We start from the raw sequence: 14889 nt of genomic DNA on the forward strand, positions 1-14889 counted from the left end.
TCCCCAGGCACGACAGAGTGAAACCTCTGGAACCCATGTGTCAAAATGAGTCCTTGCTTTCCCTTCCTTCCATAACACTGCAAAACCTCTGAGCCTCAGCACAGCTTTCCAAAGTCCCAGTGTGCCCAGTGTTAAGCCAAAGTCCAGTACTTTTCTGCATTAAATTTAATGTTTTCTTGTTTGTTAACAGCTCAAACTCTTACACATAAGCTACATAACGGATACAAAACATTATTAGGGAAGCAGCCTTAGCTTAGAAATTAGACAATTTATAACTCTGTGTTATTTTTGTGCTAATTAGGTTACTTTTTGATCTAGGTCAGTTTACTTTTTTGGAATTTGGACCTAGTAAAAGCTATTCTGTTTATGAGACTATTAAAAGGAGTGAAGAAATTTTCAGCTGTTACAATCCCTTTCTTCTCTTCCAGAAGTCTTGAATTTGGTTTCCACGACTTGCTTCTGGAAAACAAAGCTTACTGTATCTTCCAGTTCAGAAGACAAAGCACCTCTAATATCTAAGGATGTCTGTGCTCAGTATATACCCCTCCACATTTATAATATTTTAAAATAAATTTATATATGTATAATTAATAAAACACAAATTAAAAATGAAAATTCCAAAAATTTTAAGACATTACTTAAATAGCTCATAATATAAATTGTATAAAAATGTGTTTGAACATCTATTTTTAAATTAACTTTTAAAATATTTCATTTTCTTTTTATTTGTGTGTGCACGTGCACGTGCGTTCGTGTGCGTGCTTGTGTGTGTGTGTGTGTGTGTGTGTGTGTGTGTGTGTGTGTGTATGTGTGTATGTACAGGTACCCAAGATGGCCAGAGAAGGATGCTAGAGTCCCTAGAGATGTGGAGACATCAGATGTAGCAGCAAACTCAAGTCCCCTAGAAGGATTTCAGGAGCTCTTAACGGCTGATACATCTCTCAGTAGAATTTTATCACCATAAGAACTCACCATAGATTTCTATGAAAACTTTGGTTCTTAAGCAAAACAAATGACTCTATCGATCTGGTATTTGTTCAAAGAAAAATGCTCCCAGTACAGCCATGAAGAACAATCTGAATGACAGATACACCAAGCAGCACACAGATTTCTTAAGAGCAATAACCACTCAAAGGCATTTATGTAGGCTGTACACTTAGATATTTCAGCAATCAATAAAAAATTTTCTGAATAGGGTCATGAAAACTTATCATCACAAATTATTTTTCAAAACAAAGTTTCGCTTTTAAAGTGATGCTTGAATTTAAATAATATGTATCTTTAATATTTCATGAAAGAAACTTTCAGGAAAGTTTGGATATTGAACAATAATTCTTCTTTAAGTAGATCAAAGAGTAGACTTTGATAATATTTCATATAGTTAGACAAATCCGGATCAACTAGGGACCCATCCATGGTCAAGCACCCATCCCTGACACTGTTAATAGTGCTCTGTTATGCTTGCAGACAGGAGCCTACCATGACTGGTTTCTGAGAGGATCCACCCAGAACATGATTGAAACAAATGTAGAGACCCACAACCAAATATTGGGTGGAGCTTGAGGACCTTTATAAAAGGGTTGAGGAAGGATTGATGATCTTGAAAGGGATAGGAATTACAAAGGAAGACGAACAGAGTCTACCAACCTGGACCTTTGGGGCCACCAACCAAAGAGCATACACAGGCTGGACCAGGCCCCCACACATATGTGGCAGATGTTCACCTTGTTCTCTATGTGGGTTTCAAACACTTATCCCAAACAACTATTTCGGTGCTCTCCAAAAACCTGTTGTTTGTACATGGGATATGTTCTTTTATTTGGGCTACTTGGTCTGGCCTCAGTGAGACAGGTTGGGTCTAGTCCCCTCAGAGACTTTATGTGCTAGGGTGGTGGAATACCAAAGGGAGTTCTCCACCTTCTTACAGGAGAAAAGGAGTAGGGAATTGGGGGAGGTATGGGACAGTGGGCTCTGAGAGGCAGCTGGGTACCTGATCGAGCGCAGGCCTCGAAGCCTGGATACCCTAATAGGATGATAGGAGTTAAGCCTTGCTCCTGGGCCCTGGTTCTTTTCACTTAGCTTCAACCATCCACAACCCCTCCCAAAGAAAGTTTTGTGGCCTTCAGTCACATAGCACAGATAAAGGGTGTGAGTACAGGCCAGCCACAGTCTCAAGAGATTTCCATATCAATGAATTACCTAAAGGCCAGAGGGCATAGGCAATTAAGCTTTCCTTCTCAGACCCTCCTTCTTGCAAAAGATATTTAACCTCAGGCCTGCCCTGAGGACACAGGGTACAGCTTCATCCACTTTCCACCATGACAATAAACCTTTTTAAAACCATGGACTTCTTCATGTCATTGGGGCCTGCATTGGAGAACTGTAGAGGGGGCCTTCAACCAATGAGCTGTCACCTACTCTCCTGGCGGAGGACTTCTCTACATTCCAGCCATGGAGGCCTGCCAACTCAAGCAAGCTAGCTGAGCCAGCCATGACCCAGCCAAGTGAGTCACCTCGACCAAGAGTCTCATTCCCCCTATGGGGTGCTGCCAAAGCTCTCTTCGTCCCCCTTAGCTGTGGGCTGATCCAGCCTGTATGCCCCCAGTTTCAACTCTTCCATGGCTCCCAGCAGCGCCTGAGAACCCAGGAGTCTGAGACCAGTCGATCTCTGCACGCCTTCTTGTCCTGGGGTCCCCATCCAAGAGCTCTGCCCCCGTGGGTCTCAGACTAAGATCTCCCCACTCCCGGAGCAGAGTTCTGCAACTTCTCACAGCCTGAGGTCTACCTGGTGCTTCGTGGAGTGAACTCAGTCAAATTCTTCTGCGCTTCTGCCTCCTCAAGCCATGACTTTGGATCCCCAATTCAGTCCAACAGCCCCAAAGAACTCACACCCACACATGAACCACAGCCCAACAGCGAGGGACTGTGGAAGAGGAGACTGGAAGGGAGCATCGATCCAGATGTAACATGAATAAATAAATTTAAAATGGGAGGGACGAAATGCACCAGAACATAAGCTACCATTCAGTATAGCAAAATGATATGAATACAGAAAATTTCAATATTTCTCCAACCAAGCAAAAATTGATTCATTCTATGCCATAAATATCTAACACTTTGCTTCCACAGCTAGGCTTATATTTATATTTTCTGGTATTCTAGTCAGGGAATAGTTCAACACTGTCTCAGGTAATTTAGTGCCAAGTCAAGTCCGTCATCAGACATTTGTCCAAGTAACTGGACCAAGGACACCTGATGAAGCCTTGTCACAAGTCACCGTGATCATCTGAGTCTTTTAGTAGCGCTGGCTGGCAGGGCTGATGCTGAGCAGACAGTAAGTACATAAACAGCACACAGACCCACTGAATTGTAACAGTGGGAATATTAAATAAACTGTGCCTCTGGCATACTTCAGTAGAGTAAAACCACTAAAAATAACTTCCTCTCAAGAAATTTATAAAAAGATAAAATGGAGAAAAGAATGGTCACAAGCACAGAGGGGGACACAGGACAGGGAGACAGATAAATGTTTTAAATAAGATAGAGTACCAGAAGTACAGTATGCAGGTACTCAAGATTAAGTCAAGATGAAAATAGTAAAAATTTTAAATTTTGGTATCCATAGAATTGTGTTTTGAGTGACTGAAGACATGAGAAGTCTTGCAGTGCACATTATTCCGTGAATAATGCATCAGAGATAACAGCTTTCACATTTTCTGAAGGAGCAGTCATTAGATTATAATCAGAGATTAACTAGAGGACAAACATCACCAAGGGCATCACTCATGGTCCCAGAAGAGACTGTTTACTCGGCCACATTGGCTTTGTACCAGTAGCCTGCTGAGAGCAAGAACTGGCCTGAAATCCAGCGTGCCACGTCAGAATCCTGATTGATGTTGAGAGAGCAAATATGAAAGGCCCCAATGCTGAGGGAGCAAAAGCACTAGGTCACAGAGTTCAGAGCACTGGCCCCACTGGTCCAATTTGGACGTGGCAGATGAAGTACAATAAAGCTGCTTTGGCTCAGTGCTTCTCAAAGTTGAGTTGCTTCAGAATCACCAGCAGAGTGAGTTTGAATACAGATGGATTGCTCTCTCCTTCAAAGTTCCCATTTAAGTCTGACTTGGAACTCAAGGCTTTTCATTTCCTTAAAACTACCTTGGGAGAGACACAGTGGGGCAGCATAATCTCCTTTTTACTGTCAAGAAAATAAAGCCTCAAGTCTTTAGCATGCTGGAAGTATCCAAAAGATTGCTTTTGTTAAAGTGATGACCTCAAGACATTCTTTTCTGAACCACATGGATGGGAATATGGTGTTTAGAAACTATTTCTTCCCTGCTCTGATTCAAAAATATTCAGGAACTACTTGGCTGGGCAATGAGGCTCAGGAAGTAGCAATCCCTTATATGGAATCCCCATGTCTCATTCCAGCAATTCATTTAAAATGTTTAGAGGAATATTTCCATAATCTTAACTTACAATCACCCACTTGAAGCGATGTAAAAATTGCATTAGACAAATCACACTCTGAGTGTGATTTATTAGTAGGGCGTTTGGGGGTATACTGTGGAGGTGGAGGTCACAGGACAATCTCTGGTACTCAACTCTCCTGTCTGCCTAGTGGGTTCTGGAAATTTAAAGTAAGAGGACTGAATTTGATGGTAAGCATCTTTGGTCTATACGCTGTCTTACTTGTTGTGGCTCAGAACTCTGAAGTGATGAGACAGAGCTACAATGGCTCTATTGTCATTTGAATTTATTCAATTTTTTCTAGAAAATATTGAACTGTGCAATAAGGTATTAGGGAATATATAGAACAAAAAAAAAAATAGTAGACTAGCAGCCATTGATACAGCCACACAGGTGACACTGAGTGGTAACTGGACTGTTCACTTTAATTTGCATTCATTATAAATAAAACCAAAAGAAAGAAAATACCTTCTAGAATTGTTGTTTGTTCTACTTCTTTGGATTTTAATCTTCTTTAAAATAGAACAGAGTTCTATTCTAATGTATTGAACTTTATATGGAAAAAAGGAGGCATACTAGTATGGTTGTAAAAGAAAATTTTAGTTACTATCTATTAAAATGGCATGGAGAAACATTGTAGATAATATTGTTCATCTTTATATCTAAAAAGACTAACGCTATAAATGATTGTACACTCCATAGTTTTTTAGTGTTTCACCTTGTTAGAATATATACAGCACATTCTATCACCATTAAAAATGTATTCTAAGCTGAGGGGTGGCTCATACCACCAATCCAAAGGTTTAAGAGGCAGAAGCAGGGTGATTGTCACAATATGAGGCTAGCCTGGGCAACAAAGAAAGTTCAAGAACAGCTTGTCTGAAGGAATTCTAGAAGTGTCAAATCATTTGGTACATGGCCCTATCATTATAGGAGATGAGAAGCATTGAACTTTTCTCAAATTGGGAGAGGGGTTAAAAGGAAAGAAGGTGCTTAATGTTTCCTCACATTGCCACAGAGGGTAATCTCAACAGGCACTAACAGAGAAAACTGATAAATACAAAACTGAGGGACCTGGGGTAGCATCATGAGAACTCAGACACATCAACAATAGGCTCCTTTCGATGAGCATTCTAAAGGGGATGGAATCTCTTCAGTATTTCTACAGAAGGTATGACCACAAATACTAGACAAGCTGACTAGGTGGAAGTAGTGACAAGAGTACAAAAATTGGGACTTTGAGAATATTACCAAATGGAGAAAATTAAAGAACATGCAATTAAATGAAAACTTTATTTCAAGATTGAAGGCAGCTCCATACACAAGCAAACAACAACAAAACCAATGAAAGAATTGGAGACAGTTTGGAAAGTCTGTAATTGTGATTAGAGAAATTGTATAAGTGTTAATTAAATTGCCTTGATAATTGTAGTTTGGCTACAAAAAATATGATTAGACAACTGTGGGTAAAAAGAATATAGATTCTGTACATACCTTGGTGACAATGAATTATTGTGGTCAGTGTGTTGGCATTGACCTGAGAAGGGGTTAAAGACCTACCCTCCCAACTGTATGGACAGAATTTGTGACAATGATACACCAGGCAGAAATGTAAAAATTTTGCCATAACTACAGTGGTCCTGCTCATGTCTCATGTTCTCCGCTGTGTTGAATGCAATTTTTAAAAATACAGAAGGATGCTTAAGATAAAGATAGTATCTGTAAACTAATAGAAATGGGGCAATCCAAGGAAACTACATGTAAATTCATATTTTCTAGTATCTTCCCCCCACTGCTATTCAACTTGACATAACATAGCCTTAAACTCTGGACTCATAGTTATCAGGTCCATTGCAACAGTGACAATGACAAACAAGAATTCCAGGTATTTGCTTGTTCATATGTATAAATATGAATTAATCAGTAATAACATATTCTTTCTGTCTATCCAATGCATGCATCACTGAAATGACAACCTACTATAGATTTCTAAAACATGCTTTATTCTAACAGAGTATTAGTACATACTTCTGAAAAGATACCCACTCTAAAGTGAATGTATGAAGCACTTAGACTTATATCACTTACCATCCCTTGAATAAATTAGTATACACTTACAAGTCATATCTATATAAGGCTTACAAGAACAAGCTTACCATGACTGGGATATCCAGGTGTAGAGGGGTCCCCTCCTGGATTCAGAGTCACCATAAAGGGCTCAGAGCTAGACACTGCAGACGCTGTCGCATCACAGGGATCAATGTAGAGAAGAGCACCTCCAAACCCAGCCTTTTCCAATAAGGAAATCTATAGGGCAAACAGACGGTTGAAAGTGTTATACACATTACATACATGGTCCTTTATCACTGTGTCCTCATTGTCAGCAGATGGAATGATTCTTTCAATATTTAAAAGAACATCACTTTGCTTCTCATCATTGTGACAAATATCATGACCAAAAGCAGCTTGTGGAGGAAAGGTTTATTTCTCTAACAGTTTCGTATCGCCAAGGAATTTTTTTGACCAAGAACTTAAAGCAGGAAGCTAGAGAGAGAAATTGAAGAAGAGGTGTTTGGAGAACACTGCTTGTTGACTTTTTTTCCGCTGGCTTGTTCATTTAAAATTCTTATACAGCTCAGACTTTCCTACCCAAGGATGGCAATGTCCATGGTGAGCATGGCCCTCCTGTATTGTTTAGCAGTTAAGATAATACATCACAGATGTGCCCGAAGGCAAGACTAATGTAGACAATTCTTCAACTGAGATTCAAGTAACTTTAGGTTGTGTTAAGTCAACAGAAACTTTCTATATTAATTACCATTAGCATATAAAACAATGTGAATTGTATATGGGTGAATTTTCTTATTTTATTTTACATATAGCATGTGGTACATATTCTTTGAAAATAACATATATGAATATCATGTATTTGGATCATATCTCCTTCATCCTTCTAGATCATTCTTGATTCTCTGCCAAGTCCCCTTCCAAATTCATGTCCTCATTTTTCATTTTATTTTGATTTGATTTTAAATCACCTACTCGGTTCATTGAGTGCTGTCCGTATATACATGAGTTTAATTTCATGTCAGCTTCTGTAGGACTGTGTATCCACAGCTGCTGGGAGATCATAATACAGCAGTTCTGACACATTCAAAAGCCACTCTTTCATCACAAGACTCCCTGACCTCTAGCTATTCTGATCATTTTACCATGTTTTCTGAGCCTTGGGAAATAAGAGTGTGATACGAATGTCCCTTGTTCAGCTAAAGGTCTTGACTACTCCCTCCTACTTCCTATATTGGTTTACATTGTTTATACAGGATTTCTTTTTCTGCTAAAGACTTTCATATGCTATGGAAAAATTGTCCACGGGGTTTCTACTATTGTGAAGCTATCAGAGGCTCCACCCTATCTAGAGTTCTGCTTTTATACGAATAATGGTCTGCTTGTTCTTCTCTTTCAGAACCCAAGGCAGTCCATTATGATGATGTACTTCCTTCACACACAAGGTTCTTTTCTTGCTCTTTGGATAGAAGCTACTGTAATGAACCTTTCAAGATCCCCCATAGCATCACTTATTTTGCATCCTCAGCCTCACCTGAGAGATGGGGAAGTTAAAGCATTTCCAAACAACCCCATGAGAAGTTTGTTTTTGAACAATTCTTTTTTGTCTGATCGTGCTAGAAAATATTTGAAAACTGTTTCAGGGTACATTCTTCAAGACGCTTGATGATGTAAAGATTTATTCTGGTTTTTTAAAAAAATGTACAATGTAAATTTTAATGGGAAAGATGAGCTTGACAATTCCCCATGTTCCAGATTATTTTATGATGCTTAACTGATTTATTTTTGTGGCATACCTTACTGTGACTTAATCTAATATGAATAACAATAATCATGATTTGCTACTTCTATTTGTTTTCCATCAGAGAGTAAAAGAAATTAGACGTCATTTAAGCAATAAAACAGAGTAAAATTAGCATCCAGATTGAGTGTAGTTGTTACTACTGATCCAGGAACCTGATTTAATACTTATATTTTACTTCCCAATTAACTTCACACACAGTTGTTTACTGAACTATGCACTAGAGTAAAGACAGTCACTGTGACCTTGAGTAGGCATTGTGTTGAAGGCAAGGATCAAGCTTATTCTCCAGACCTCTGGTTAATGATGTATATGATGCATCTCATGGAATGCCTAGTAGGCAAGCCCTAGTATTACTACATAAACATTTCTTTGGAAAGAACAATCTTTGCATAGCATGTATTCCTAAATAAAATAGAGTCCAGAGAAAACATTTGGAATACTCTTTGTCTGTACTTACTATGGAAAAAACAAACCATGTAATCACACACACACACACACACACACACACACACACACACACACACACATCCACATTCATGCATGCATGCACATATCCTAGTTTGGTTTTTGTTGTTGTTATACAGAGGATGGCCAAAAGCAGCTTAAGGAGGTAAAGGGAATATTTGATCTGCAGGTTATAGCTCATCATTTAGGGAAACCAAGGCAGCAATTAAAGGCAGGAACTTTGAATTTGTAAACACTGAGGAAATCTGCTTACTGACTTTAAGACTTGTATTCAGCTACCCTTCTTATATGCTCTGTGGCCATGGGTCCAAAAGTGGTAGCTTTACATTGCCTGTGCCTCCTAAGTAGATCAACAACTTAAAAAAAAAAAAAAGCTTGCAGATATGACATGCCCATAGGCTAATCTGAAGAAAGCATTTCTGCAACTAAGAGTCAGTCTTCCACGTATGTAATGTCAACAAATATTATTAGGCATCACACAAAGAAAATAACTTGTGAAAATAAAATAAAAACACTGATATTTAATATAAGTTTTGCCCTTCAATGTGATTTTGTTGAAATGTTTTATACTTGATAATTTTGATATAATTAACAATGGTTTATACTTTTTAATTAGGATATAAATGGCACTAAGAACCCAGAAGGAAACCAATTGCCTTCTACAGCAATCCACTCAGACAAGGCAGACCTCTCTCTTTTCTATTATAAGCTTCTGCAGAAAGAAGGGAGAAACTTATTGGATGGAGAAGATTAATGGGAAAAATATACATGATTTGGAGATCCATACTTAAGGTTGGCTATCTCAAATTCTTACCACTGAAATAGTGTTGAAGGACTTCCAATTACTGGAGAATATATTGGGGAATATTAACCTTCCTTATAAAACAATTCTGTTCTATGTTAAAATACATTTTTATTCATAAAAAGATTCCAGTTAGTTAAGATTAAATCTTTCCATTAGGTGTGTTCATATTTTTGAGACTGTAACATGATATCACCATTTGCAAAGTGTATGTTTTGCAAAGTGAACTGCACAACATGGTTATAAAAATTGTAACAAAATTTAATAATGTTTTAAGATTACATTGTTGTGTTACATTGGCCTGCAATTATAACTATCACAGTTCACATATGAATGACAGACTAGTATCATTATACAGTTTCTTTCATTGTTTCTTAATAAATAATATTTTTCTACATTAATGAGTTCTATATGACTTCCATACCTATTGTTAGATTACGTAAATAATACTATATCAAGAAAATATCAAATGGTATTTAACCAACCCATTACACATAGTATCTAATTTTATATTGAAATAAGTAGATTTTTTGGATAAAATTCTGCAATATTTTGCAATGGCATTGGAAATCCACCAATAAGTCATTTGTGAAATTAGGAGTTACCACATTAAGCTACTGAATGCAAGATAAAGATGACACTATAGAACAAATATAACAGCACAGAAGTGCCTGCCACAAGGCCAAGATTTTCAAAGAAATATGGAATCTGAAGTCAGGTCACATTAAGGTTATCCTTTAAAGCAATGTACCTTGGAAATATATTCAGTTTCCCGCATTGTTTCATTATAGTTGATTGGCTGCAGAAAATATCATGGGGTCATGTTGGCACCAATAAGAGAAGCACAGGAAGAATGATCAACACCTGAGAAATTGCCACTATCAGATAGGAATGTATTTCTGTGGGACATTTTCTTGACAATGAATAACGGAAAATTACCAAGCACATTGGGACTGGTACACATCTTGGACAGATGGTTCTGAGTTGTGATTAGTGTTTTATGAAAGAATCAGATACTAAGTAGAATATGTGTGATACACATATTTTATTAAACATATATTTATTAGTAGGTAAAAAATGTTAATTTCAATACAATGTGAATGGATAAATGCAGATAAGCTTGGGGCATATATTTTGATGCAGGAGGCCTGTGTATTGTCACAGGTGAGAGTATTGAGCACTGTCCAATACTTTTTACAACTTGGATAACTTTAGTTTCTAGATAATGATGATACTAGCAGTATAATTTCTGAAAACAGGAGGCAAATATTAGGCTACAACTTCCTGTTTGATTCTCTTCAAGCTGTTAAGCATACTGAAGTGCTTTGTAGATGAGAAAATCCAGGCAGACATTATATGAACTATGCAGGACACTGGTGACAAACCAGTCAGGTTACAGGAAGAGAAGGAATGCTCTACAGGCTCCAGTCAGCCTCCTTCCTTTCAGTTCAACTAACTCATATTTTTCTCTTTCTTTGAAATGTCTTCAATTACTTCCAAATAAATCTGTATCAATCAAAATAAATGCAAAAGTATTATGATGGAAGACGTTTCTGAAGTCCAGTGCCCATTTTGACATCATGAATATAGGACAACTGACATTATCCCTCCCCTCCTTGGTTTTGTAATCTATAAATGTAAAATTGAACTATATTTTCAACAAACATCTTTTCTGATCCAAATGAAAAAACATAAAGATTAACCCAGTGATCTTGAAATCTTAATGGAGGCTTAATTACTGTGTTTTAGACAGGTACCTCCTGTATTTAATAACAAGGATATTTTCTCAGGAACTGTCCTTAGAAAAATCCTCTACTGCACAAACATTAAAGACTCTGTGTACACAAACTGGGATGGTGTATATAGTCCAAGTATATGTGGTCTACAGTAGAAAAAATAGAAATATCTGTCTGTCTGTCTATCTATCTATCTCTATCTATCTATCTCTATCAAGCTAGCTAGCTAGCTATCATATGGCCTATATATTGTCATAGTTGAAATTTTATTATAAAACCATGTATAATGGCACTTGCTGTAATACCAGCACCTGGAGATAGCACAGAAAAATTAAGTTCAGGATCTATTACAGTTACATATAGATAGAGTGCAACACTCTCCTGTAATACTTGAGTCCCTATCTCAACAATCCAAACACCAAAAGTAATTTATTTTAAACTATTGGTCAGAAATGCATTCTCCAATATTAATTTTTCTTATTAAAGATAGAGTTAAGTAGTTTTATGATTCAGATTCTCAGAATATAATATATTGGTATTTAATTATGGGTTAATGTTAAACTAATAATATTAAAATAGTATCGATATAATGCATTAAAATTTTTGTGAACATCCAAATGCATCTTTTCATTCAGATATAATTTGATATTGTACTGTGAAGTACTAAGTTTCAAAACTCATTCACATTTTTATACTCTAAACCTTGAGGTTTATTGCTTCACATTAGACTATTTATTATATAATCAGAAGATTAAGTCAACATTGTTTTATGGAACTACCAACACTGTATTTATCCTGAGAATATTTGTACTTTAAATGATTCAATCAGTAGTTTATCTCAAGAAGAGAAGTTAACTCCTATATACAGTTATTGAATATTTATTCAAAATGTCTAACGTGTTTATTCAAAATCATATATATATGCTTGAAATCATGCTTTCCATAAAAATAGGTATAAATAATCAACTTCACAAGAGCACATTGTACTAGACAGTCCTAAATAATTTGTCCAGTGACAGGGGGGGGGACTCTTCCTGCATTCAGAAGAGACAAGGCAAGTTATCTGTTTGAAAATTTTTACCTGACTTTGACATTACTTCATTGTGACCAATGCTCCTGACCTAGCAGATAGACGAGTCAGTAAGGTGCTTTCCTGAGACACATTCAAGTTGATATACCAGATGTCATAATTGCTTTTTATATAATTGTGATTAAATATTCTAGTAAAAGATAATAGTTGAGGAGGGCTTATATTGACTCAGTAGTGGTAGGGATTGGTTCTAATGCTGTCTCAATTCAATTCTGCTCCCAAAGACTGAGGTTTTCCGCCCCCAGCTGGATTTGATTGGCAATAAAGAATTGCTGTACAGACAATGGCTGTGCAGGTAAACTGAAATGGGACCTGGAGATTGGAGAGGCTAGGATCTCGGGGAGAGGAAGCAGACATATGCCACGATTAGAGCCGCAGAAGGAAAATAATTCGAAATGTAGGTGAAAAGGAATGCAGACTGAAAGAGCTGCCCAGAAGCATCCTAGGCAGCAAAGACTAGGGAGCTGCCCAGAAGGAGCCAGGGCAACAAAGATATAATATAGAATTAAAGGGCTTTCAGCCAGGATTACAGGAGGGAAATGTGTGCTAGCCGCGGAGAGGATTAGAACTGCCCAGCCTTTGAGCTAGTCAAGGCATGGTACAATTAATTGGCTCGCGCATGTGCGTGCGTGTGTGCGTGTGTGCGTGCGTGCGTGCGTGCGCGTGTGTGTGTGTGTGTGTGTGTGTGTGTGTGTGTGTGTGTGTGTGTGTGTGTGTGTGTGTGTGTGTGTGTGCATGTGTATGCGTGTCTTTCATTTGCAAATCCAGAAAGCTCCTGGGTGGGTGCACACATGTGACTTTCCAGGAACCAAAGCAGAGTAGCTACACTTACTACAACACAGTAGAAACCTGAGGCCGCTGATCACATGACGTTCAAAAATCAAGGAGCAGGCAATGAAGAATGCATGTGCTCAGTACATTTTCTCTTTGTTTTACAGTAGAGATCATAGCCCAGGGAGCTGTTCCACCCAGAGTGGGCTGGTCTTTCCAGCTCAATTATCTGAATCTGAATAATATTTCAGAGACATGCTCAGAGAGAACTGACTATCAGATAATTTTAACTTATCAAGTTTACACTGGAGAGGAACCACCCACCTAGAGATTTCCCCTTGTTAAATCTACATTGTATCGTCTCTGTTATACTCCTGTCACTGCAAGACAGAAACCCATATTTCAAAATATAAGCGTCATCACCAAAAATCAAGTGATATTTTATTTTGATTTTATTTCTAATGATTAAAATGTTTGAAGAAAAACATTAACAATAACAGATTTTTGACCAACTTGAAAAGAGATATGTATGACTTCAAATTACTTAGTACCTAGTGCAGTAAGTAGTAAAATGATTTTTCTACTTTTGCTGAACAGCTGAATATTTTACTGTACTTATCAACTAATAAGTGATTAAATAAATAAATGTTTCATATGTATCCATCATGTACATATATGTAGAGAAATCTTATTTTGTTCTATTGTTCACATACTGAGACTGAGAAGTTCATGCAACATATTTTGTTGTGGGATTTACAGACATTGTTACAGTGTGACTGTATTAAGCCAGATTGTTTTTTTAAATTTAAAAATCAAAACATATAATTAAATGTGTTACATTCTCTTTATCATTCTTTAAATACAAATTAAAAATAATGCTTTGTTTTTATTTCTGTCTTGTTAATGAAGAGTGGAAACAGATTAGTAGGGACTTCCCTACAAGGCTCTGATATTCTGATGGCTGTCTTGCTGACAAGTTCTTATACATGAATATATTGGGCCATTTCAAGGTTGCTTCTCTCATATATCATATCACACTTATACATGATCAACTGCCCAAAAATCAAATGCCAAAAAAAAAAAAAAAAGAAAAAAAAAAAAAAAGAAAATGGCAGTACCAGTACATGGTCAGATAATAGGTGGTAGTTCCAAAGACCAGACCCAAGTGTTATATTTTTGAGAGCAGTTGATACCTGAGAATGCTCTGACATAGCTCTCCATTCATTGCTTTAAACAAGTCCAATCTGGACACTGAGTGAGTATATACTTTTTAGATACCTAGGGAAAATTCAGACAAAGAAATTCAAATCCAAAGATACAGAAAAGAAAGTTTCTGTTACTTCTACTTCTGTTTCTATTTTAAACCTTATCTTTCATTGTCCAGTTGAGGTATATATATATATATATATATATATATATATATATATATAATTTCTTAAGTGTCTAGTAAGAAAGTATTGGTTGAATTCAGCAGCTGATGTACTTATCCACTAGTGAGAACTCAGCAACTGAGTTCTAAACAACTCAGACATTAGTTACCAACTTACCACTTTGGACTGATGCATGCTGCCCTTGATCTTTTGATTTTTTTTTTTTTTTTTTTTTTTTTTGCAATAAGATTCATGGCCCTTCTAGAATGCCCTAGTCATTTTGAGCATCAAAGAGATATGATTCTGTTTTCCAT

The 14889-nt window shown here is 37.0% G+C and overlaps 1 protein-coding gene across 1 annotated transcript in view; it reads right to left on the reverse strand.

Annotated features, from left to right (window-relative positions):
• The window catches only part of Naaladl2 (N-acetylated alpha-linked acidic dipeptidase like 2), an 808912-nt gene that overhangs the window by 416952 nt on the left and 377071 nt on the right, over positions 1–14889 (reverse strand). Inside the window, 1 exon segment of the mRNA XM_034499893.2 lies at positions 6627–6777. Coding sequence (XP_034355784.2) covers positions 6627–6777 — 151 coding nt within the window.

The sequence above is a fragment of the Arvicanthis niloticus genome, chromosome 4 (genome assembly GCF_011762505.2).
Source record: "Arvicanthis niloticus isolate mArvNil1 chromosome 4, mArvNil1.pat.X, whole genome shotgun sequence".
NCBI lineage: Eukaryota > Metazoa > Chordata > Mammalia > Rodentia > Muridae > Arvicanthis > Arvicanthis niloticus.